Source organism: Triticum urartu, chromosome 3A (genome assembly GCF_056163025.1).
Source record: "Triticum urartu cultivar PI428250 chromosome 3A, HENAU_Tu73, whole genome shotgun sequence".
Taxonomy (NCBI): Eukaryota; Viridiplantae; Streptophyta; class Magnoliopsida; order Poales; family Poaceae; genus Triticum; species Triticum urartu.
In genome coordinates, this window is record NC_141875.1 from 533,016,289 (window position 1) to 533,042,403 (window position 26,115).

Here is a 26,115-nt window from a genome sequence, read left to right on the forward strand (position 1 = left end):
CTTTAAAACAAATGCTATTTGAACCATCGAAATGATTCAATCGAAAAAATGTAGTTCTTATCATTTGAAAAGTTCACAATTCAAAAAACCAAAAAACAAAAAGTTTCATTTTCAAAAATGAAACGAAACAAGAATCGGTTTGTGATTCAAAACCTCTAGCAATACGATGTTGTCAAACTTATTCAAACCATCTAGTGAAACATATCTCAATTGAAAACCAAACAGGACTACGTTTTCAAGTCCAAACTATATTTAGTTCAACTTTTCCTAAACACACTTGTACACCGAATAACATAAAACCGTGCCTCCCTAACCAAGGAAGATTATTAACTGAAAAAACGTTTCACAACAAAGGCACGACCATGCATCTGCTGAATGTTCTAATGTTTACACGACTACTATCACAGCCAAAGATGCATCACGCAGGCAGCACACAACGAATAAAAAAATTCAATGAACAAAGACAAGTGAAAATCTAAAAAAACAGATAAAAAAACCCTGTTTCTGAAATTCTACGCCTGGAACCGCCGCATGACTAGCAACTACTCTTTGGCGGTTTCCTTTTTTGCACGAGAAAACAACGCTTTCACTTTTCCGACTCCATTTCATCCTCTTCCTCGAAAGTTTCTCGCCGGCCGCAGTTCACCATCGCACACCTCCAGCCATGGACGACGGGAAACTAACAACATTCACCGAACACATCACTACCCACAGTACAACCGTGCTCGAGGTGGTGTACACCAACGACTCAAGGACCATGGAGCGGATCATCAACAAGTACGAAGAATGGCTAAAGGAGGAGAAGAACAAGTTCGTCAGCCTCGACCTCGAGTACACACATAAGAGCAGTTACATACGACAAGGGGTCGTCGTCGTCCAACTTTCCATGCGCGAGCATGTCCTTGTATACCACTACTGCAGGTCCCAGCGCTCCCAGGTGTTAGTTGACTTCCTGCAACGGAAAGCGGTAACTTTCACTAGCGTCGACACCAGGAACGACAAGACCATGCTTGCCCGTGCATGCATCAGAATTCCAGACGAGCACCATGTCGACATCCAGAGGCTATTCTGCATCAAGGGTGGTGGAGAAAGGGACTCCATGGCTGACCTTGCAGCGGCCATCATCGACCCCTCATACAAGAACATGAAGAAATCATTCCCAAAGGAGAAGCACCAGTTCTGGGAGTGGAAGCCACTTTCCTCGATACACCTTGAGTACGCGGCAAAGGACGGGTATGTTAGCTACGAGTTGTACCGTAGAATCCTAATCATCAAGAACGGGCTACGTCATCTCCACCAACAACCAATGAAAGAAAGACTCCGCCCACGTAAGAGCAATGACGAGGGATCTTCCAGCGGCTGGAAGCGCCGGAAGGGAAACAGTGGTTGGTAAATTGCGAGAAAATGGATGTCTACATTAAACTAGTAGGAACTACTATTATCATAATTTGGATTGCATGAACCTATGTTGTAAATATGTTTGTTGTTGCTCAAAGATGCTGTGTATATTGTATTACTAGTTTACGTTTGAACTTTGAACACAGTGGTGTGCTCATGTACTAATTTGGATTGTATGAACCTATGTTCTAAATATGTTTGTTGTTGCTCAAAGATGTTGTGTGTATTGTATTACTATTTTACGTTTGAACTTTCAACACAGTGGTGTGCTCATGTACAAATGAATACTACGTTTTGCATGTCTAAATGCAATTAGTAAGTTATGTCTAAATGCAATTAGTAACTTATGTCCCAGTACTGAGCAAGCATATATTGTATCCATGATTATAGAACGAGAGATATCTCGCACGATATTGTATTATAATTGTCATAGTCAACCTTTACAGGATGCATTGTGCATTTACAAGAATATGTGATGATATCGTTGTAAACTCTCAGTACAATGCTTATTAAACATTGGCGTGATCAATTCATAAATATTGCAGAAGATCATTCGGTACACTGTCACAAGCGACGAGAACTTTGTTACCTTAACCACATTGAAAAAAATCCTTGCCTCCATTTCACATCAAAACCGCTCCGTCCATTCAGAACATCCTAGCTATTGTACACAGGTTCCTCTCCGTACACCAGTTCTGCACGATGCCACAAAACTACACTACTGTGTGCAACTGACCTATTTATAAGCGTGACTCACTAAGTGTCTACTCAATCCGTGCCTGTGGTGCCACGCACCCGTGACCCTAGAGACTACACACATGTGCATCATTAACCAAGCCCCTCTAACCAGATATTCGGACCGATGCCTCTACTGTCGTACATCCGTGCCTCTAGAATCTTGACACCAGCAAGTGGGTTCAAAACCGTGCCTCCAGCCAACCTTGCTTGTACTGACTGCAGTGCCTCTGTTTGCTTGATCAACGTGCCTCACTTGAAACCCAAAGTAACTCTACGTGCTCCGCACGCGTGATCGCCAATGCAACTTTGGTGCTGCACAGATGCGTCTCTCACTATACTCGCACCTCTACAACCGTGCTTGTACTGACTATAATTCCATGCCTCCGTTTTGCTCAATCCACGTGCCTCACATAAAACCAACAGTAACACTACGTCCTACACACACGTGCCTCTCGCATGAAACCCATAGTATCTCGCCCGTACAACTTTGGAGCTGCACACACGTAGCTCTCAGTGTACCTCAGGACACCGCATAGAATTTGAACTACCAGACGAGGGTCTCAATCTCGAAATACAAACATATCGAGATAAAAAAAGGCTGCTTCCATTACCCGACGTTGGTAGGTATTTAATATTACAAACATTACAGACTTATCTTCTTTTGCTGTAATTTTATATGCATGAATCGAACTGAATAATATTAACCCCGTGTTGGACGTAACTTTATCTAACTTTAAAAGCTTTTTCTTTTTCTAACTCTCGACGATCTTTCTTCAGACGATTTCGACCATGTTCACTGCTATGTCTACTCTAAGGATATTGAGCTCACCTATGACCAGACACGATTCTTTCTACAGCGCCTTTTCAGAGATACTTTCATCCGTTGCCGTCCATTTGTCCATGTCCTGACTCACACTAATACCGAAGACTACGTCATGGTTGGTTACAACTGTCCTTGTTAAAATACCAAATGTATTTTTCTCATATGTAATATAAACAATACCGACGTAATATTGCTTATAAGTAAAATTATAAAAAAAAACCTATTTATTCAAACCTAAAACAACAAAACTTCCGTTGTTCTCTTAATATGTTGTTTTATCTGTTTACACACAAACCTGAACATGCCAGGAACTATATTACTTCGAATATGGAATTTCTTAATGTTTGTGCACTCACCATATTCAAACATCCTTTTATTTATTGCCCAAGTGACGAATCAACGGTTTTAAATTTCTATTTAATTTTGATTTTCTTCTAGAAAATTCCGAGGAGCGTTGTCTCAACACTGAAGAGATGGGTGGACATGCCAACCAATGGCAGGGTAACCCTTGAAGCTCCTGATGAACATACACATGTCATCACTCCTTCATCGTACTTGTGACACCCCCAATTTGACCGTACACTAATCATACACGCAAACGTGTACGATCAAGATCAGGGACTCACGGGAAGATATCACAACACAACTCTACAAATAAAATAAGTCATACAAGCATCATATTACAAGCCAGGGGCCTCGAGGGCTCGAATAAAAGAGCTCGATCATAGACGAGTCAGCAGAAGCAACAATATCTGAGTACAGACATAAGTTAAACAAGTTTGCCTTAAGAAGGCTAGCACAAACTGGGATACAGATCGAAAGAGGCGCATGCCTCCTGCCTGGGATCCTCCTAAACTACTCCTGGTCGTCGTCATCGGGCTGCACGTAGTAGTAGGCACCTCCCGAGTAGTAGTAGTCGTCATCGACAGTGGCGTCTGGCTCCTGGGCTCCAACGTCTGGTCGCAGCAATCGAGTATAGAAAGGGGGGAAAGAGGGAGCAAAGCAACCATGAGTACTCATCCAAAGTACTCGCAAGCAAGGAGCTACACTACATATGTATGCATTGGTATCAAATGGATTAAGGGTATCATATGTGGACTGAACTGCAGAATGCCAGAATAAGAGGGGGATAGCTAGTCTTATCGTAGACTACGCTTCTGGCCACCTCCATCTTGCAGCGGGAGAAGAGAGTAGATGGTAAGTTCACCAAGTAGCATCGTGTAGCATAATCCTAACCGATGATCCTCCCCTCGTCGCCCTATGAGAGAGCGATCACCGGTTGTATCTGGCACTTAGAAGGGTGTGTTTTATTAAGTATCCGGTTCTAGTTGTCATAAGGTCAAGGTACAACTCCAAGTCGTCCTGTTACCGAAGATCACGGCTATTCGAATAGATTAACTTCCCTGCAGGGGTGCACCACATAACCCAACACGCTCGATCCCATTTGGCCGGACACACTTTTCTGGGTCATGCCCGGCCTCGGAAGATCAACACGTCGCAGCCCTACCTAGGCACAACAGACAGGTCAGCACGCCGGTCTAAATCCTATGGCGCAGGGGTCTGTGCCCATCGACCTTTGCACACCTGCATGTTGCGAATGCGGCCGGAAGCAGACCTAGCCTAGCAGGCATTCCAGTCCAATCCGGCGCGCGCCGCTCAGTCGCTGACGTCACGAAGACTTCGGCTGATACCACGACGTCGAGTGCCCATAACTGTCCCCGCGTAGATGGTTAGTGCGTATAAGCCAGTGGCCAGACTCAGATCAAGTACCAAGATCTCGTTAAACGTGTTAAGTATCCGCGAACGCCGACCAGGGCCAGGCCCACCTCTCTCCTAGGTGGTCTCAACCTGCCCTGTCGCTCCGCCACAAAGTAACAGTCGGGGGCCGTCGGGAACCCAGGCCCACCTCTACCGGGATGGAGCCACCTGCCCCTTCAGCCCCCAACTCCGAACAGTATCATAAGTAATGTATAGTATAAAGTATATAGCATATGCTCGTGATCACCTCCCGAAGTGATCACGGCCTAGTAGTATAGCATGGCAGACGGACAAGAGTGTAGGGCCACTGATGGAACACTAGCATCATATACTAAGCATTAGGATAGTAGGTAAAGGTAACAACAGTAGTAGCAAGGACAGGCTATGCATTAGGATAGGAATAACGGAAAGCAGTAACATGCTACACTACTCTAATGTAAGCAGTATAGAGAAGAGTAGGCGATATCTGGTGATCAAGGGGGGGGCTTGCCTTGTTGCTCTGGCAAGAGAGAGGGGTCGTCGACACCGTAGTCGAACTGGGGGGTCGCCGGCAGTCTCGGGGTCTACCAGAAAGAAGTAACGAAGGGGAACACAATAAATAACATAGCAATCAAAGTATAACATGGCAATACGCGGTGCTAGGTATGCCCTAACACGGTAGGAGGTGATACCGGCGAAGGAGGAAAACATCCGGGAAAGTATTCCCGGTGTTTCGCGTTTTCGGACAGACGAACCGAAGGGGAAAAGTTGCGTGTTCGCTGTGCTAGGGACATGTGGCAGACGAACGGACTGCGTATTCGGATTCGTCTCGTCGTTTTGAGCAACTTCCATGTACAAAGTTTTTCCATCCGAGCTACAAATTATTTTATATTAATTTTCAAAGTTTTATTCGTTTTCTAAATTTAATTTAGTTCGAAATAATGTGAATTGCTAGGTGCACCCGGCTCTGGGTACACATAAGTGTACCAGAGATGCTGACATGTGGGTCCAAGGGGTCCCAGTTGACCAGTCAAACTTTGATTGGTCAACAGGGGGTGGGCCCCCTTGTTATACACTGTTTTACTAACCTAACAGATTAAAAAGACTAATTAGGTTATTAGGTTAACTAACACAGGTTAATTAAGTTAATTAGCTAACTAAACAGGATTATTGAAGTTAATTATTTAGTTAATTAATTAATTAATTTTATTATTAATTTATTATTTTTTAAAAAAAATTTAATTATTTTATTCATTTTCGGTCTGGGCGTGGGCCCCGTTCGTCATAGGCCCCAGGGGGCCAAACCGGGGCGAGCGCTACTGGTAACGGGCGCGGGGGCGCCCGACAGGGGCCAACCCGGGCATTGGCCTCGGGCGAGACCAGCGGCGCGTCGGGGCTAGTCCGGCCGCCGGCGGCGAGGCAGCAGCAACGCCGGCGAGGCGGGGCAGCGCTCGCGGGGTGAGCGGTGGTGGTTACGGGCGCCGGGCGCGGTGAACGGGACAGCGCGTGAGGCGGCTTGGCGCGATGCGGCGGCTCCAATGAGCGGTGGCGAGGGAACGAGGTCCAGCACGACAGCAGCAGCTAGGAGCAGGGGGCACGGCGGGGCGCCGGCCGGCTGTGGGAGCGCGTGAGCGGGCACAGGGGAGGAGGGTACGCGCGGGTGGCGCGTCCGGTCACGGAGATGGCCGGCGCGAGCAGGGCGTGGCGCAGGGGAGGCGTTCGGGGTGCGGTGAGTTTGGCCCGGCGCGGTGGACAGCCAACGGGCGCGCACGGCGTCGGGGGTGACCGCAGGCGCGGACGCGGGACAGCTACGGTGGGGCGGTGAGCGTGCGTGCGCGGCGAAGAGAGGAGGGAGTGGAGGCCGAAGGTGGCCTCACCGGCGGGGAGTAGGGTCCAGGGCAGCGGGCTCGATGGAGGTTGAGGCGGCGGAGTCCAGCGATGGCGGGGACGAGATCGAGGATGGAGAGGACGGCGAGTGGTCCGGGCGGCGACGGTGGTGCTGCAGGTGCGGCGCGAGGACGGTGAAGAAGTTGCGGGGCGAAGGTGGCAGCCCTTGGGTGCAGGCGTGCTCGTCGGCGCCGCGAGGAGCAGCCGCGGACCCAGTCCGGTCAGCGGGGCACCAATGGGGGAGGGTGTCGCCACGGCAGTGGTGGCGGAGGCGGGCGCAGCGGTGGGGAAGTCCGGCGACGGGGTCGGGGCGCTGGCGATGTGGGGAGATGGGGTCGGGGCAGTTGCCCGATCCAGATCGGGTCGTGAGGGGGGAGGAGAGGAACCGAGCGAGAGAGAGAGAGGGGATCGGGGTAGTGGGGTGTGGGCTAGGGTTTGGTGGGGGGGAGGCCTAAGTAGGCCAGAGAGGGGGCGGCTGGGCCGGCCGGGTCGCTAGGCCAACTGGGCCGTGGCCCAGGGGGTGGGGGGTTCTTTGTTTTCTTTTCTTTTTATTTATCCTTTTTTGTTTTTTCCAAAAAAATGTTTAGCACCTAATTGATTTTTTTGTAAAATATGGGAGCTAGCTCATAAATTGCAGTGCATTAGATCCTAGCACCAAAAACTAGTTTGGGTGAAATACTATTTCATATTAGATATAGATTAATTAAAAGGTTATTAAATAATGTATTCAACCACTGTTTGAGGTTGTTTAAATGACTTATCAAATTTCAAAAATGTTGTTTACAATTTTATCCTAGCCTCTGATTTATCTACTATTTATTGAACATTTTAGTTTTAATATTGGAAAGCTTCTATTGTTTGCTTGATTTTGAATTTTTAATTTGAACCGGTTTTGAACTAATGCGAGATCAACAACAGTAATTATGGTTACATGGCATCGTTAACAGGGATTACTGTAGCGTAATTATGTAGGCGTCACAGTACTACATCTCCAAAAACGACGGCGGGATGGTAATACAAAAGTCTTCTTTCAGAGACTTCATATCAGCTGCATCCTTCGTTGAAAAGAACGTTGTTCTAATCACTTTCAAAGAGCGAAATGACCATTCTGTGTCCATCATCATTCAAAGCATCATGTTGATTCCGTCGGAACCAGCACCTAAAATGGAAGCAAACAGTGCATCTCCTAGAATGTTCAACGCTTGTTTCATCATGATGCCTCCAGGAGAAAAACACTGATTACTATAAGTTTGCTAGATAGGATGGTAGAGTAATTTAATTATTATGGACCATGTGCTTGCTTGAACTATAGGAATATTCTTCTGCAACTTATGTAGCTCTTACAGACACTCAACTTGCTGTTTCAACCATCGGAATGATCCTTTAGAACAAATGTTGTTTGAACCATCGAAATGATTCAATCGAAAAAATGTAGTTCTTATCCTTTGAAAAGTTCACAATTCAAAAAACCAAAAACCAAAAAGTTTCATTTTCAAAAATGAAACGAAACAAGAATCAGTTTGTGATTCAAAACCTCTAGCAATACGATGTTATCAAACTTATTCAAACCATCTAGTGAAACATATCTCAATTAAAAACCAAACAGGACTACGTTTTCAAGTCCAAACTATATTTAGTTCAACTTTTCCTAAACACACTTGTACACCGAATAACATAAAAACCGTGCCTCCCTAACCAAGGAAGATTATTAACTGGAAAAAATGTTTCACAACAAAGGCACGACCATGCATCTGCTGAATGTTCTAACGTTTACACGACTACTATCACAGCCAAAGATGCATCACGAAGGCAGCACACAACGAATAAAAAAATTAATGAACAAAGACAAGTGAAAATCTTAAAAAAATAGATAAAAAACCCTGTTTCCGAAATTCTACACCTGGAACCGCCGCGTGACTAGCAACTACTCTTTGGCGGTTTCCTTTTTTGCACGACAAAACAACCCTTTCACTTTTCCGACTCCATTTCATCCTCTTCCTCGAAAGTTTCTCGCCGGCCGCAGTTCACCACCGCACACCTCTAGCCATGGATGACGGGAAAGTAACAACATTCACCGAACACATCACTACCCACGGTACAACCGTGCTCGAGGTGGTGTACACCAACGACTCAAGGACCATGGAGCGGATCATCAACAAGTATGAAGAATGGCTAAAGGAGGAGAAGAACAAGTTCGTCGGCCTCGACCTCGAGTACACACGTAAGAGCAGTTACATACGACAAGGGATCGCCGTCATCCAACTTTCCATGCGCGAGTATGTCCTTGTATACCACTACTGCAGGTCCCAGCGCTCCCAGGCGTTAGTTGACTTCCTGCAACGGAAAGCGGTAACTTTCACTAGCGTCGACACCAGGAACGACAAGACCATGCTTGCCCGTGCATGCATCAGAATTCTAGACGAGCACCATGTCGACATCCAGAGGCTATTCTGCATCAAGGGTGATGGAGAAAGGGACTCCATGGCTGACCTTGCAGCGGCCATCATTGACCCCTCATACAAGAACATGAAGAAATCATTCCCAAAGGAGAAGCACCAGTTCTGGGAGTGGAAGCCACTTTCCTCGATACACCTTGAGTACGCGGCAAAGGACGGGTATGTTAGCTACGAGTTGTACCGTAGAATCCTAATCATCAAGAACGGGCTACGTCATCTCCACCAACAACCAATGAAATAAAGACTCCGCCCACATAAGAGCAATGACGGGGGATCTTCCAGCGGCTGGAAGCGCCGGAAGGGAAACAGTGGTTGGTAAATTGCGAGAAAATGGATGTCTACATTAAACTAGTAGGAACTACTATTATCATAATTTGGATTGCATGAACCTATGTTGTAAATATGTTTGTTGTTGCTCAAAGATGCTGTGTGTATTGTATTACTAGTTTACGTTTGAACTTTGAACACAGTGGTGTGCTCATGTACTAATTTGGATTGTATGAACCTATGTTCTAAATATGTTTGTTGTTGCTCAAAGATGTTGTGTGTATTGTATTACTATTTTACGTTTGAACTTTCAACACAGTGGTGTGCTCATGTACAAATGGATACTACGTTTTGCATGTCTAAATGCAATTAGTAAGTTATGTCTAAATGCAATTAGTAACTTATGTCCCAGTACTGAGCAAGCATATATTGTATCCATGATTATAGAACGAGAGATATCTCGCACGATATTGTATTATAATTGTCATAGTCAACCTTTACAGGATGCATCGTGCATTTACAAGAATATGTGATGATATCGTTGTAAACTCTCAGTACAATGCTTATTAAACATTGGCGTGATCAATTCATAAATATTGCAGAAGATCATTCGGTACACTGTCACAAGCGACGAGAACTTTGTTACCTTAACCACATTGAAAAAAATCCTTGCCTCCATTTCACATCAAAACCGCTCTGTCCATTCAGAACATCCTAGCTATTGTACACAGGTTCCTCTCCGTACACCAGTTCTGCACGATGCCACAAAACTACACTACTGTGTGCAACTGACCTATTTATAAGCGTGACTCACTAAGTGTCTACTCAATCCGTGCCTGTGGTGCCACGCACCCGTGACCCTAGAGACTACACACATGTGCATCATTAACCAAGCCCCTCTAACCAGATATTCGGACCGATGCCTCTACTGTCGTACATCCGTGCCTCTAGAATCTTGACACCAGCAAGTGGGTTCAAAACTGTGCCTCCAGACAACCTTGCTTGTACTGACTGCAGTGCCTCTGTTTGCTTGATCAACGTGCCTCACTTGAAACCCAAAGTAACTCTACGTGCTCCGCACGCGTGATCGCCAATGCAACTTTGGTGCTGCACAGATGCATCTCTCACTATACCCGTACCTCCACAACCGTGCTTGTACTGACTATAATTCCATGCCTCCGTTTTGCTCAATCCACGTGCCTCACATAAAACCAACAGCAACTCTAAGTCCTACACACGCACGTGCCTCTCGCATAAAACCCATAGTATCTCGCCCGTACAACTTTGGTGCTGCACACACGTAGCTCTCAGTATACCCGTGCCTCCTCACGACCATGCCTGCACTGACTTCTATTACGCGCCTTCATTTACTTAATCCACGTGCCTCACATAAAAGAGATACACATCTGTGCCTCAGAGTAAACAACACATGTGCCTCTACTGTATTCAAAACTATAACCCCAATTAAATAACATCTGTCCAAAAGAACATTGTCGGTGTCAAAACCGGCGGATCTTGGGTAGGGGGTCCCGAACTGTGTGTCTAGGCCGGATGGTAACAGGAGGCAAGGGAAATGAAGTTTTACCCAGGTTCGGGCCCTCTCGATGGAGGTAAAACCCTACGTCCTGCTTGATTAATATTGATGATATGGGTAGTACAAGAGTAGATCTACCACGAGATCGGAGAGGCTAAACCCTAGAAGCTAACCTATGGTATGATTGTTGTTGTGTATGTTGTCCTACGGACTAAAACCCTCCGGTTTATATAGACACCGGAGAGGGTTAGGGTTACACAAAGTCGGTTACAATGGTAGGAGATCCACATATCCGTATCGCCAAGCTTGCCTTCCACGCCAAGGAAAGTCCCTTCCGGACATGGGACAAAGTCTTCAATCTTGTATCTTCATAGTCCGGGAGCCTGGCCGAAGGTATAGTCCGGCTATCCGAACACCCCCTAATCTAGGACTCCCTCAGTAGCCCCTGAACCAGGCTTCAATGACGACGAGTCCGGCGCGCAGATTGTCTTCGGCATTGCAAGGCGGGTTCCTCCTCCAAGTACTTCATAGAAGATTTTGAACACAAAGATAGTGTCCGGCTCTGCAAAATAAGTTTCCACATATTGCCATAGAGAGAATAATATTTACACAAATCTAATCTGCTGACGTATTCCGTAGTGCGACACACCACGGCCAAGCCTTTATCCGAGTCGTTTCATTATCCGACCTCAGCGCATCATGCGAGGCGGTTTCCTTGGCACGTCTTGTTAAAGCAGAGATCGTGTCCCCTTATTCCGGGATTCTCATCAATACAGGCGTGGGTAACCCAACCGCACCATTGATTACGGTGCTTGGAGATAAGCGAGTTTTACCAGGCTGGTGGCGACACACAGTTGCGTCCGCCCATATAAGGGGATAAGGATCCACCTTTTCACCTACGCCTTCTTCCTCCTTTGCCTATCCATTCTCGCGCACTCGAGCTCCAGCGCCCAAGTCCGCACTCCCCACCTTAACCTTCTCCATCCATGTCCGGAGCGGGGGGCAAGTGGATGGTCTCCTCCGTCACGAAGGGACACATCAAAAAACTGAGGAAGGCCGGATACTTGTCTAACGACATCGCGTACCGGCTTCCTGAAAAGGGGCAGCTCCTCCCCACCCCAAGGCCCCATGAGAGGGTAGTGTTCCTTCCCCACTTCCTCCGCGGACTGGGCTTTCCGATCCACCCATTCGTCCGGGGACTCATGTTTTACTACGGCCTGGATTTCCATGATCTGGCCCCAAACTTCATCCTCAACATCTCGGCGTTTATCATCGTGTGTGAGGCTTTCCTCTACATCTGCCCCCATTTCGGCCTTTGGCTCAAGACTTTCAATGTCAAGCCAAAGGTGGTGCGCGGCAACCAGGCGGAGTGCGGAGGCGCCATGGTGGGCAAGATGCCCAACGTCTTATGGCTCGAGGGCTCCTTTGTGGAGACCCTGAAGGGGTGGCAATCGGGGTGGTTTTACATCACCGAGCCGTGCGACCCTGAGTGGGTCGCAGCCCCTGAGTTCCGGTCCGGACCCCAACGCGGCTCATGTCCTGAAAAGAGACGGTCCTGTCGTGGGGCAACAAAGGAGAGGTGACTGGACTGCAAACATGCATCCAAACCCTGGTGGACAAGCAGCTCAAGCTTGTCAATGTAGTCCAGGTTATGCTCATCCACCTGATCCTCCCGTGTCAACAACGGGCCTTCAATCTGTGGGAGTTCAACCCGGCGCAGCACCGAACTCTGAGCAGGCTCTTCGACACGACATACGAAGATGCATGGAAGGTGCTTTTCAAGGGCACCGAGGCTCCCGCATACACCACCGAGGATCGCGGATCCAGCGCGTAGCATCATGCTAGCGCGGTAAGTAGTTTGTACCTTTTACAGGGTATTAGTTTTCCATAGTTTAACTCAATGTGGGATCTAAGCTCCCTTACCTTTGACAGAGTTGGAAGGCGAAGTCCGGACAGATCGACTGTCCGGCTCCCTTGCCCGAAGACCCAGCTGATGCCCGCTTGGCGAAGCTGTTGGTTCCGGCACCCTATGTGGTGCCGGAGAAGAAGGCCACAGGGACTCGAAAGAGTGCCCGGCGCCAGGAGGTGTCGGATCCATCATCCGACGGCTCCGAGGCGCATTCCTCCTGTGAAGACGAGGAGGAAGAAGAAGAGACCTCTCCCCCTCTAGCAGGAGGAGAGAAGAAAAGGAAGGCCGCCCTCTCTGCGGAGGCCGGAGGGTCCAAGAAGGGGAGAACCCTTCCCCCGGACTACTCCACCGACGCCGACAACGGTGGAGAAGAGTGGCCGCTCAGGGCCAAGCCCCTGGCGAAATCGTAAGTATCCGGAGACTAGAGTAATTCATAGTATTCCTTTATTGCACAGCTTTCCCTTATGTCGAATATGATTATGCAGCCCACCCAAAGACCAGCTCGACGCATCGTCGAGTGGTTCACTGGACTCGTCGGATGTGAATTCGCTTCCGACGGCTTCCTCCCCCCACCCTACGGACGACGCCGAAGTATTGTCTCAACAGGTTCCAATCCGGGAGGAGGTGGTCCTGGAGGCGCCGCAAGGCGACCTCCCGGACTCCAGGAGTAAAGGGGATAAAACCCCCCAGGGCTCCAAGTCCGGCTCTAAGCCGGACACCGCTCCGGAACCTTCAAAGGTTCCAGAGTCTGGCGGGGGACCTCCTTCCAAGAGGAGCAAGTCCACCGTGCCGGTGACCCCCGTCCAACCGGAGGCGCCGGACAATCTGTTGGAGGCGCTCTAAGGCGCCTCCATCGACGAGGAGCACCGCGCCATTATGAGTGCGGTGGTCCAGAAGGTTCAGTCCACCAAGAGCGGACTGACTGAAGCTTGTACTAGCCTTTTAACAGGCTTTGAGGTAAGTTAAAGAATGTGTAAATAATATTACCACATAGACAGTAGCCCCTGATGCTCTGTTTGGCGTTCGGGAAGAAAAGCCGAATAGAGGATCAAATAAAATTCGCAGGAGTCTAACAAAAAGGAGTCAATATGCGTATGCAAGCTTCTCTGCTTGCGTCCGCCACACTGACTGTGGAAGTGGACACGCTGAAGCAGAACCTCGAGCGGTCCGAGCAAGAGCTCGGGCGTGCCAAGAAGCAGCTCGAGGACAATGAAGGTAAGAAATACCTTGTTTAAATATATATAAAAAGGTGCAATTGCAAAAAATGACAGGATTATCTTGGCTATTGTAGGGGCCACGTCTGAGGTGGCGACCCTTAAGCAAGCGCTGCTCGAGGCCGAGAAGAGGGTGGGCACGGAGCGCACCGAGCGGGAGAAGTATGAGGCCCAGGTTGGCAAGGTGCGGCAAGAGCTCCAGGTTCTCATGAAAAAACATGAGAGTTTGGAGCTTGACTCAAAGACGCGAGCGTCCGAGCTGACGCCGGCTATTGAAAATGCCAAGTTTGCCAAGGCCGAATCCCAGAAGACCCTGCAGGAGTTGGATGAGGTGAAGAAGATAGCGGCGGGTAAGGCATTCTTTATGCAAAGCAAACACATAAACGTGAGTTACTTGTTACTTACCCGAATCCGGAGCTCTCCAGGAGCGTTCGCAGATCTTCCCCGGAGTGTATCCGATGCCGCCGCATTCTATCGAGCCGAGGAGGGCAGCTCGACAGAGAAGGTGTTCTGGTCTCAGTATGCTGAGGCCGGACACCCCGTGCCCCTGAGCGACCAGCTGAAGCAACTGGTCGAGCTCCACAAGGCTGCCGAACAGGCCATGAAGGGCCTCATAGTTCGGCTGTGGCCTGGAGAGGCTCTGCCTGGGAGCTATTTTGGGCTGGTGCGGCAGCTAGTGGAGGCCTGTCCAAGGCTCGAAGTCATCAAGCGCTTCGTCTGCATTGAAGGTGCCCGTAGGGCCCTTGCCCGTGCTAAGGTGCACTGGGGCAAGCTGGATGCTGAGAAGCTTGTGAAGGACGGGCCACCACCGGGGAAAGAGCATCGCAAGCCCGAGAATTACTATAAGGATGTTCTGAAGGGTGCCTGCCTTGTGGCGGATGAATGTTCCAAGGATGTATTTTTTGAGTAAAACTCGCTCGTTTTGTCCTGTGCGCTGAAAACTTGTTCATATGCGCTGAGCAATGCTGTTGGAATTTAAAATATTACCTTCTGTGTGGCTGTTTATCAATTCTGAGAGATGGCGGGTCGTCGGCTTCTGCCCCCGTGCCGCTTGTGCTGGGGTGTTCGGGGATAAACCTGAGCGCTCTTTTTCCCATGTTTGGGTCCTTCGAGGGAGGTGCTCAGCCCAACGAACAAGGCAATCGGACTATAATGCATGAACACTCTCACTTAGCCATAGAATTCTATAATTTTAAATTTCGGCGAAGCCCCTGGTATTCGGAAGACCGAGTTCGGGGCGCTATCCACGCCTTGGCCGGACAGAGCCGACTCCTCGCTCTAAGCGGCATAAGTCTTTAGGGAGTCGAAAAACCTCTCGAACAGCGACCAGCTCTCGCTTCATCATGACAGTCAGTTTTAGCTTTCTCCACTGAGGTTCTCGACCCAGCTCAACTAGGGCACAATCGCAGTGGTTCTCCTAGTGCTACCTTAGCCGATATAGCGGAACGTAAGGCGCCAAAATATAGGAGCCAGGCAAACCCAACTATTGACCCAAGACATGATTCGGAGCCGATGCATATAATGCTATAAGTTCGGGGTGCCGCACTTGTTAAAGTGTTCGGACTTCTCACACCATATTGAGGGGTACTAAAGCCCCTGGCGTATTTTGGTCGTACCAACGTGTACGGGTGCAACATGTCGTTAAGGAACATATATATATATAGAAAAAAAAGAGTAATGCAAAAATAGACAAAAGCTATGCATTGTTTATTAAAAAGGGCTGCGATCAAAGCAGAACGATACAAATAATGCGATAAGCAAAAGGTTGGACTATTTAACATGTCTGCTCCAGGGGCAGGCTGCAGAATGATATGCGAAACAGGTATACTGCTCGTGATAGAGACCACCTGGGAGTTCCGTAATGCGGTGTGGCTTGTCTGCTTCCCTGGTTATTGCATCGTTTGTGCGGCAATTGAACTGCCGAACAGGCCTTCCGAAGAATGGAGTCTTGAAAGTAAGAGAAAATTAAAAAAAAATCGGTAGCCCCTGGTGCGGTTTAAGCCGTATTTCGGGCGTGCCGTGATGGTGCCCCTCCCCCTGTACCCATGGTATTTCTAGAGCATAGTTATGTACGCGAAGCACTGGCGTCGCCTTTTTGCGAGGGCTGGGGTTAGGGCTGCATTGCTACGCCTGCTCGGATCGTGCCAGGCGGTCTTGTTGTAGGTTACTCCGGGCGCGCTTGACGGTGTCCGGTCGTTTAATGGCCGGACTGGAGAACTGCCTGGAGAGGCTGCTTTGTACTTCCGCTGCAAGGGCCGCCGTGTGCTCCTCCGTTCGGAGGGAGTGTTCGGTGTTTCCATTGACCATAATTACTCCTCGAGGTCCTGGCATTTTGAGCTTAAGGTATGCGTAGTGCGGTACCGCGTTGAAGTTGGCGAATGCGGTTCACCCGAGCAGTGCGTGATAGCCACTACAGAATGGGACTATGTCGAAGATTAACTCCTCGCTTCGGAAATTATCCGGAGATCCGAAGACCACTTCAAGTGTGACTGAGCCTGTACAGCTGGCCTCTACACCTGGTATTACGCCTTTAAAGGTCATTTTGGTGGGCTTAATCCTCGAGGGATCTATGCCCATTTTCCGCACTGTATCCTGGTAAAGCAGGTTCAGGCTGCTGCCGCCGTCCATAAGGACTCTAGTGAGATGAAATCCGTCAATAATTGGGTCTAGAACCAATGCGGCAAATCTGCCATGACGGATGCTAGTGGGATGGTCCCTTCGATCAAAGGTGATCGGGTAGGAGGACCATGGGTTGAACTTTGGGGCGACTGGCTCTACCGCATATACGTCCCTTAACGCGCGCTTCCGCTCCCTTCTGGGGACGTGGGTTGCGTATATCATGTTCACCGTCCGCACTTGTGGGGGAAAACCCTTCTGTCCACTGTTGTTCGGCGGCCGGGGCTCCTCGTCGTCATCGCTATGCAGCCCCTTGTCTTCATTTTCGGCATTTAACTTGCCTGCCTGCTTGAACACCCAACAATCCCTGTTGGTGTGATTGGCCGGCTTTTCGGGGGTGCCATGTATCTAGCACAAGCGGTCGAGTATTCGATCCAAACTGGACGTATCCTCAGCATTGTCGCCGTTAATGCGGCGCTTCTGCTTGTTGCGACGTCACCTGCCACTACTGTCCCTGGTATCCGAATTACCAGGGTTCTTGGTCATGTTGTTGCTACGAGCAAGCCAACTGTCTTCTCCCGCGCAAAAGCGGGTCATGAGTGTCGTGAGTGCTGCCATAGGTTTCGGCTTTTCCTGTCCAAGGTGCCGGGCAAGCCACTCGTCACAGATATTGTGCTTGAAAGGCTGCTAGGGCTTCAGCGTTCGGGCAGTCGACTATTTGATTTTTTTTGTTAGGAACCATGTCCAGAATTGCCTGGCCGATTCCTCTGGCTGCTGAATTACGTGACTTAGGTCATCGACATCTGGGGGTCGCACATAAGTGCCCTAGAAATTGTCGAGGAATGCGGCTTCCAGGTCCTCCCTACAACTGATTGATCCTGTTGGCAAGCTGTTAAGCCAATGCCGAGCTGGTCCTTTAAGCTTGAGTGGGAGGTATTTGATGGCGTGGAAATCATCGCCGCGGGCCATGTGGATATGAAGGAGATAATCCTCGATCCATACCGAAGGATCTGTTGTGCCATCATATGATTCGATGTTTACGGGTTTGAAACCCTCGGGGATTTGATGATCCATTATTTCGTCTGTGAAGCATAGTGGGTGTGCGGCGCCTTTGTACTGGGCTATATCACGACGTAGCTCCAATGAGCTTTGTCTACTGTGCTCGGCCCTGCCGAATTTGTGGCCGGCGTGACGGTTACCGTCTCGAGTCGTGGGGCGCCCACGCGATCCGTAGATCGATCTTGTTTGCCTTGCCTTGTCCTCCAACATATCTCGCAGGTCCGGCGCATTTTCCCGTGCCTTGGTACGGGGTGCGGCTTGAGTGGAGGGCCGAGAGGCCTCTCTGTCGCGGCCACGAGGTGACCGGTCGGTCGTATCGAGTGCGGGTGATGTAGGTTTAAGTGCTTCCTCCTCTAATCGGGTAGCAACCTGCGCTTTGGGTAGCTCTTGGAGGGGCGTTCGAGTTTATGCTCTTCGGCCGCAAGGACTTCAGTCCATCTGTCGACTAGCAAATCTTGATCAGCTCTAAGCGGTTGTTGTTTTTTCTTGAGGCTTCTTGCCGTGGCCATAAGCCTGCGTTGAAAATGCTCTTGCTCGACGGGATCCTCTGGCACGACGAATTCGTCGTCTTCAAGGCTTGCCTCGTCTTCGGAGGGAGGCATATAATTATCGTCCTCGACCTCTCTGTCTGCCGCTCTCTCATGAGGGCTGGTTTCTCCATCCTCCTGTGCTAAATCTTGCTGGAGGGGGTTCTCTTCGGCACTTTTCGGAGTATTATTATCTCCCGTGCTGGAATCACCGTATTTGTTTTGGCGAGATTTTGAGCGGCGCCACTGACGCCGGCGCTTAGGCTGTTTCCTGGAGGGGTCATCCTCCGCTGTTCCATCGCCATCTCCTTCTTTTGGGGTGTCCACCATGTATATGTCATATGACGAGGTGGCTTTCCAGGGCCTAATAGGCGCTGGTTCTTCATCGTCTCCTTCATCGACGTCCATACCGTCGATGTCTTCGGAGTCAAAGTCAAGCATGTCGGTTAAATCGTCGACAGTGGCTACAAAGTGGGTGGTGGGTGGGATTTGAATTTCTTCATCGTCCGTACCCCAACCTTGCTGACCGTAGTCCGTCCAGGGCTCTCCTGATAAAGAGAGAGACTTCAGTGTCTTCAGAATATCGCTGAAAGGCGAGTGCTGAAAGATATCCGCGGCAATAAACTCCATGATCGGCGCCCAATCGGATTCGATCGGCAGGGGTGCGGAGGGTTCGGAGTCCGTAGAGGAGTCTGGCTCCTTGGAGTCACGAGTCTCGCGGAGTGCGGGGCTGGTGTTCGGCTCGATCGCCGTTGGGATCGCAGCCCCCGAGACGGCGTCCAACCACCCATCCTCGATCGGCGCAGTTGGCTCCGAATTAAGGGTCGAAGCCGATGCGGGTGCAGCCTCCAGGGCACTGTTCGGCGGCAGAGCTAGATCATGCTCATCGTGACAGTGCGGCGCGCTCGGCAGTGGCTCGAATCCGTCGAAGATCAAGTCCCCGCGGATGTCAGCCGTGTAGTTTAAGCTTCCAAATCTGACCTGACGGCCAGGGGCATAGCTTTCGATCTGCTCCAGATGGCCAAGTGAATTGGCCCGCAGTGCGAAGCCGCCGAAGACGAAGATTTGTCCGGGGAGGAAGGTCTCACCCTGGACTGCATCGCTATTGATGATCGTAGGAGCCATCAAGCCTAACAGCGACGACACAGAGGAACTCTCAATGAAAGCACCAATGTCGGTGTCAAAACCGGCGGATCTCGGGTAGGGGGTCCCGAACTGTGCTTCTAGGCCGGATGGTAACAGGAGGCAAGGGACACGAAGTTTTACCCAGGTTCGGGGCCTCTCGATGGAGGTAAAACCCTACGTCCTGCTTGATTAATATTGATGATATGGGTAGTACAAGAGTAGATCTACCACGAGATCGGAGAGGCTAAACCCTAGAAGCTAGCCTATGGTATGATTGTTGTTGTGTATGTTGTCCTACGGACTAAAACCCTCCGGTTTATATAGACACCGGAGAGGGTTAGGGTTACACAAAGTCGGTTACAATGGTAGGAGATCCACATATCCATATCGCCAAGCTTGCCTTCCACGCCAAGGAAAGTCCCTTCCGAACACGGGACGCAGTCTTCAATCTTGTATCTTCATAGTCCGGGAGCCCGGCCGAAGGTATAGTCCAGCTATCCGAACACCCCCTAATCCAGGACTCCCTCAAACATCTTTAAAAGAGATGCACAACCATACCTCTTTTACAAACATACAACAGCAATGAACACTTAGGTTCTTAGGTTCATATCGTTTCATATATCAAGACAACATTAACCCGTAGAATAGATTTTTAAACAAAATCCATTTATGTTCAAAGGCTATAACTAACATCACCGCGGCAGAAGATTGAAGATAACAACAAGCCTCCCATCACGCTCTTTGAAAGTTATCAGCACCAAGATGTTTACTTCAATAGACGATGCTTGGAGAAAATCACTGAAACCTTCATGTTTGAACACCATTCTACTACCCAAGCCAATGAAGTAGGAGCAAGGAGTGCTCACATATACATCATCATCACCAGATTCCAAAGTAACTTCAAGGGTTAAAACGCCAGTCCTAGGAAAAGTCACAAACTCCTTCAAACTCCTCACAACAATATCAGGAATAACCTGACAAAAACATCAAGCTATCAGAAAATAGAACAAAAATTTAAAACTATAAATAGAAGAGATAATAAAAATAAATAAATAAACAGAAACAAAGAAAAAACAGTGGAACAAAATCTGACCATATGATAACCATTAACATTCATGGAATCAATCCTGTGAACAAAAGGACAACACGGTATGTAGACATCATCAAAGAGTTGACACCTCATGAAATACATCTGCTGATAATTAAGAAAAACACCACGGGTGTAATAACAACTCCCAACAAGTTCCATCTCGGAGTCGCTCAAACCATCAAGAGCTACAAAATATAATTACACAGTCTCAAGGGAACAGAAAAATCATCATGTGCAATAAAACAAGCTAAAAAGTTCCTTAAAAATAAACCTTACCAACAGAAGGTAAAGGAGACAATGCATCTCCACGACCAACACGATTAAAATCAATACCAATCCATGTTCCATAGTGTTCAAGCCTAATGGTCATTATATCACGAGGACGAACACCATAATCACTGACCAATCGTTCCCAGGAAGGACCATGGAATTTACTCCTCAACCGACCATGACTAAACAAAACACCATACAAATAACCCTCATTGCACTGAAAAGCAAGATCAGTATCTTCGTCACCCCTCCTTATGGCTAAAGCCCTGCACTCCTCGATGTAACGAGCAAGATGAGCTCTAACACTGCACGGAACATACTGCAGAACAAATCAAAACAAGGATCATAATCAAAACCTAGACAACATGAGCAGCACCAAAAGAAATAAACGTGTGTGCCAAAAATTGAACAATTATAAAATGGTATTCTTACAACACACCTCCAACAACGCCGATCAAGGACCACACTGAACCCATTACAGAAGAATCAACAGAAGAACACGGGCCACCAGGCATATGGCAAAAAGAACAAGCCATAACTGCAAGGAACACAATGATTATCAAGAACTAATCACACAAAACCCAGTTGAAACTTGACATCTGATAGTGTTGGTAGTCCCCACCCGTAACTACCCCGTAAATCTCCATATCCCGGAAATATAATGGGAACAAAAAGAGAAACGTTAAAGGGAAACAAGGAACCCACGAAGGCAACCGGTAGGGAACGGCGATCACGCGAACGGGGAAGCGCGGTCGACGCTAAAGAAGGACCGCCGTAAAACCAGTCAACAAGCGCGGCGGCCGGGACAGGGGCCGCCGTAACCACGCGACAAGAGCGGCGGCCGCGACGGACGAAGACGACGGCAAAGAAAGAACAGTGCTCCACGACGGTTCGCCCACACCAGAGAGAAAACATATCTCAAAACAGATCAAAAGATTTTATAAAACATTAAAAGTATAAGGACTAAAGTGAAAAAAAAACAGAAAGGGAAACCAGAAACCGAAAAACACGGGAGACGCCGTACGCGCGACAAGTGTCGCGCGCGGAGCGCCTCGGAAAAGTCTCCCGACCGCTCCACACGTGACACTTGGCACGTGCGAAGCGTTCTCCAACTAATCATTGCGAGGAACGCTCCTCAATTAGTGATTTCGAGGCTATCACGCCTGCAGTGCAAGAGAGCTGCCTGTGGGCCGTCGGCCTTGTAACGAGGGACCGAGAGTGGCCCAATGTGGGATCGGCCTAGTGGCTATTTAAGTGTGTGGCTGTGTTCTTCTCACAAAAAAAAGGAAGAAGAAAGAAGTGTAAACCTTGGGGTTTAAAAAGAAATGAGAAGCGTGTGCTCTCCTCTCACCTCCGCCGTCTCCTTTCTCAGCTGCTCTCCTCTCCTGACTCCTCTCACCTACCCTCCAGATCGGGTCGTAACAGGGCGTGGCGATGGCTCTGGTGAAGCTGTACGGCATGACCATGTCGTGGAACGTGACGAGGTGCGTGGCGGCCCTGGAGGAGGCCGGCGTCGAGTACGACGTCGTGCCCATCGACTTCGGCGCCGGCGAGCACAAGACCCCCGACCACCTCGCCAGGAACGTACGCATGCTTACCGCCTTCAGTTTGCAATGCCCTCCATATATGCTTCTAGTCTAGTCTCAAAAGGGGTCTCCGGTGCACCTGAAACCCATGCCTGTTTGCTGTCCTTATATGAAGCCCTGACTAAAATCTCAGAAACGAACACATGAAACATACTATGACCTCAGCAGGGGACCTAATCAACTACTGTAGTTATCAAAACAAGCCGAGTTAATTGCACAAAACCACCACATTTGAGGCATCGTTTGCAGAAAACCACGAGGTCAATAATTTTTTGCAAAAAGCACCGCACATTCAGTAAACTTTTTGCAAAAAGTACTGATCAAGTGATTTAGATCGTTTAATCACTTTTTGACAAGTGGGACCGAATTGTCGGGAGCTGACTTGGCAAAACATTTACATATACACCCTTAGATCTTAAAACTAAAAGCAATCAACCCCCTCCCCCGTCGTGTGTAGGCTATGGAGGAGAGTCTCACCGCTGCTCGCCGCCGGCCGCTCCCTCAACACCCACGACCAGGGCACCCGCTGCTGCATCGCCCGGCGAGCAACAGCCGCCGCGCTCTTGGCACAAGTGGCCTCGCGAGCCCGAGCCTCTACACGGTGGCCTCGCTCCCTCCAACACTCCCTCTGTTTTGCGGCCTCGCTGGGCGCGTCGTGCCGTCGGCGGCGGAGACTGCTACGGCCGCGGCGGAGGACGCGGCCGGCGTGCACGGCTGTACCGCGACGTGTTGAAGGGCGTGCTCGCGCGCGAGGTCAGGGGCACGTGCTCACCGGATCTCAGGGCGCATGCTCGCGGGGAGGAGGGACGCCGCCTCGTCGGAAGGAAGGGGCGCATGCTCGGGCTGGAGGAGGGAGTACGCCTCGCCGGGGCGCGTGCTCGCGCGGGAGAAGGGTGGCCGCCTCACCGGAGCCGTCAGGCCGTCCTTCTCTTCGCCGGGGCGCGTGCTCGCACGGGAGAAGGGTGGCCGCCTCACCGGGGCCGTCAGGCAGTCCTTCTCTTCGTCGGGGCGCGTGCTCGCGGGACGAGGGTCCTTCTGCACCACGCACACGAGCGGCGGCTGCTCGCCGGCCGACGGCTCCGCTTTCCCCGTCCCAGCCGACGGCGTCGGGCCCTGCCCCTCCCAGTTCACGCACACAACCTGTTTGTTGTAATGTGTGTGAGAGTGGAAGAGAGGAGAAGGAAGAAGACTTGGTCAAGACTCACACGTGGCAATATTTTTCAAGTCAGCTCCTGACTAGCGGGCCCCACCTGTCGGAAACGTGATCAAACGCAGCAAAGCCCGTGATCAGTGCTTTCTGCAAAAAGTTTACTGAAAACGCGGTGGCTTTTACAAAAAATTAGTGACCTCATGGTTTTTTGCAAACGATGCCCCAAATGTGGTGGTTTCTTGCAATTAACTCAAACAAGCCTTTTCTGTAAGGGCCGAGAGTGCCCAACAGACGACTGCTACTAACTACATGAATAATCTAAGCCATTAGGATTTAAGAGCACTACTTTTTTCACCACCACCAATGTTGAGCAAAAGAATTGGGTCTGCACTCTGCAAGTAGCACCAAGCCACCAAGAACCTGATCAACTGTCTCCGCACAAACCATCCATTCTACTATTCGAAATTCAGACTTGGCTTCTAAACATTTATTCGGCCTTTGAGCAGATCTTTCCACACTCTGCTTTATCCAGCCTTATAGTCGCTAAATTTGTTGAATGGCAATTAGTATCTATATATACAATTAGCCTGCTACTGCAGGGTACGTTTAGCAACTTGTCTGTACGAAGACAATGGAAATCTATGCATGTTATCTTATTCACATTGGTTTGACCAACCGATCTTAGTGTTATAGTAACTGTGGCATTTGATGAATCCTGTTTTTAGAGGCGTGACATCTGATTGACAAAAACCTCACTGTCTTCATATGGTCCTCTGCAGCCCTTTGGTCAGATGCCAGTTCTGCAGGATGGTGACTTCTACGTCTGGGGTATGATGCTAACACTTGGAGATGTGCCTCTTTTCCATCCCTCGTGAATATAAACTTAAAAGGGACAAGATGCTCTGACATTATTGTTGCTTTGCTGTTGATGTTGCTGCCTTATTTCCCAAAAGTGTTTCTAAGCTGGCATTTCCAGTTTTCCACCTTTGTTGAAACGGTGCCTAAGCTGTCCGTATAAGATGACGTGATGCAGAAAAATATCAATTATGTATAATTGTCAGCTGTTATTATATTAGGATCCCCCCTCCCTCCCTTTGCCAGCTCTTGTTTTCCTTATCAATTATGTAGTCACTTTGGCAGCAAGCTCCCATTGTTTCGTCAAAAGGAAAAAAAAGGAGTACAGATTTTGGGACTTGGTTGCTATGTGAAACAATGTTTCCACTAGGCAAATAATTAAATGTTTTTCTCATTATAGAAACCAAAGTAATCGCAGAGTTCCAAATCATAGGGAAGTACAACGCAACATCATTTCTTGGATAAATGATGACACACAATCTTATTAGAATGAAATGGCATTTGCTAAGTACTGAATTGTCATATTAGGACCCCCCCCCCCCCCCCCCCCCTCCTTCACTTTGCCAGCTCTTGTTTTCTTTTTCGATTTTATTATTTGTATGTTTTCCTTGATGTTGTAGTCACTTTGGCAGTAAGCTCCCATTGTTTCATCAAAAGAGAAAAAGGAGTACAGATTTTGGGACTTGGTTTCTATGTGAAACAATGTTTCCACTAGGCAAATAATGAAATGTTTTTCTCATTATAGAAACCAAAGTAATCACAGAGGACCAAATTAATCATAGGGAAGTACAGCGCAACATCATTTCTATGAAAGGGATGTGGTCGTTCTTGGATAAACGATGACCCACAATCTTATGAGAATGAAATGGCATTTGGTACGTACTGAATTGTCATCAACCTATTCTAGTATGCTCAAAACATCAGCTTAACTAGAAAAGAGAAGAAAAATCACATGTCTTAGTTATCCAGGATTCGAGGCAAATGCATATACGTTATGTTTGCTTTAGAACAATTTATGTTAGAACCGCGTTACTACCGTTGCTGATTATCACAACTCTGGTTATGTTTCTTTTTTCTTGTTAGAATCGCGTGCTATTTGCAAGTACACATGCCGCAAGAACAAACCGGAGCTGTTGAAGGAGGGCAACCTCAAGGAATCAACAATGGTAGATGTGTGGCTCGAGGTGGAGGCCCATCAGTACACGGCCGCACTGGAGCCCATTATCCTTGAGTGCCTCGTCCGTCCTATGTTCAGGCGAGCCACTGACCAGAAAACTGTCGAGGATAACCTTGTGAAACTGAAGAAGGTGCTGGAGGTGTACGAGGCGCGCCTGACCAAGTGCAAGTACCTGGCTGGAGACTTCCTCAGCCTCGCAGACCTTAACCATGTGTCTGCTACCGCATGCCTGGCGGCTACACCCTACGCTTCTTTGTTCGACGCGTATCCGCATGTGAAAGCCTGGTGGTCTGGTCTGATGGCGAGGCCGTCCGTCCAGATGATCACTGCACTGAAGAAGCCGTATTTTCAGAATAGTGTCTAGCACAGTTTTCACCGGGATCCACGAAAGAAGCCGGGTTGTCTCTGTGCGATAGCGGAAAATGTCTTGCCTCTCTCAAGGGACGTGATTCACGTTATAAGGAGAGGGGGGACGTGACCCCAACGATCGATACAAGGAGATCAGGACGATCGGTACAGAGAGGGAATCTCAGGAGAGATTACTTGGAGAGGAGATAAGGAGATAGAGATAGTTACAATTGTAATATGTTTAAACTCTAACAACCAAATCTATCTCTATGCCTAACACCTAACACCAGCCGAACACCACCTCCTGGTTGGGATCGTGACATGTATGTAACGTTGTCTAACACCCTCC

At 48.8% G+C, this 26,115-nt stretch overlaps 3 protein-coding genes across 3 annotated transcripts; all 3 read left to right on the forward strand.

The window, feature by feature from the left end:
* Window positions 1-664: 664 nt before the first annotated feature.
* On the forward strand, window positions 665-1,393 carry LOC147980391 (uncharacterized). Its single transcript, XM_087515591.1, has one exon. It carries the CDS (start codon window positions 665-667, stop codon window positions 1,391-1,393), a length of 729 nt encoding a protein of 242 aa, XP_087371717.1.
* A 7,236-nt stretch (window positions 1,394-8,629) lies between these two features.
* On the forward strand, window positions 8,630-9,280 carry LOC147980392 (uncharacterized). The gene has a single exon (XM_087515592.1). It carries the CDS (start codon window positions 8,630-8,632, stop codon window positions 9,278-9,280), a length of 651 nt encoding a protein of 216 aa, XP_087371718.1.
* A 12,649-nt stretch (window positions 9,281-21,929) lies between these two features.
* LOC125544882 (glutathione S-transferase 1-like) lies at window positions 21,930-26,102 on the forward strand. Its single transcript, XM_048708662.2, has 3 exons — window positions 21,930-22,234; window positions 24,166-24,214; window positions 25,325-26,102. The coding sequence occupies exons 1-3, from the start codon at window positions 22,085-22,087 to the stop codon at window positions 25,780-25,782; spliced, it is 657 nt and encodes a 218-aa protein (XP_048564619.1). The 5' UTR covers window positions 21,930-22,084; the 3' UTR covers window positions 25,783-26,102.
* Window positions 26,103-26,115: the final 13 nt, after the last annotated feature.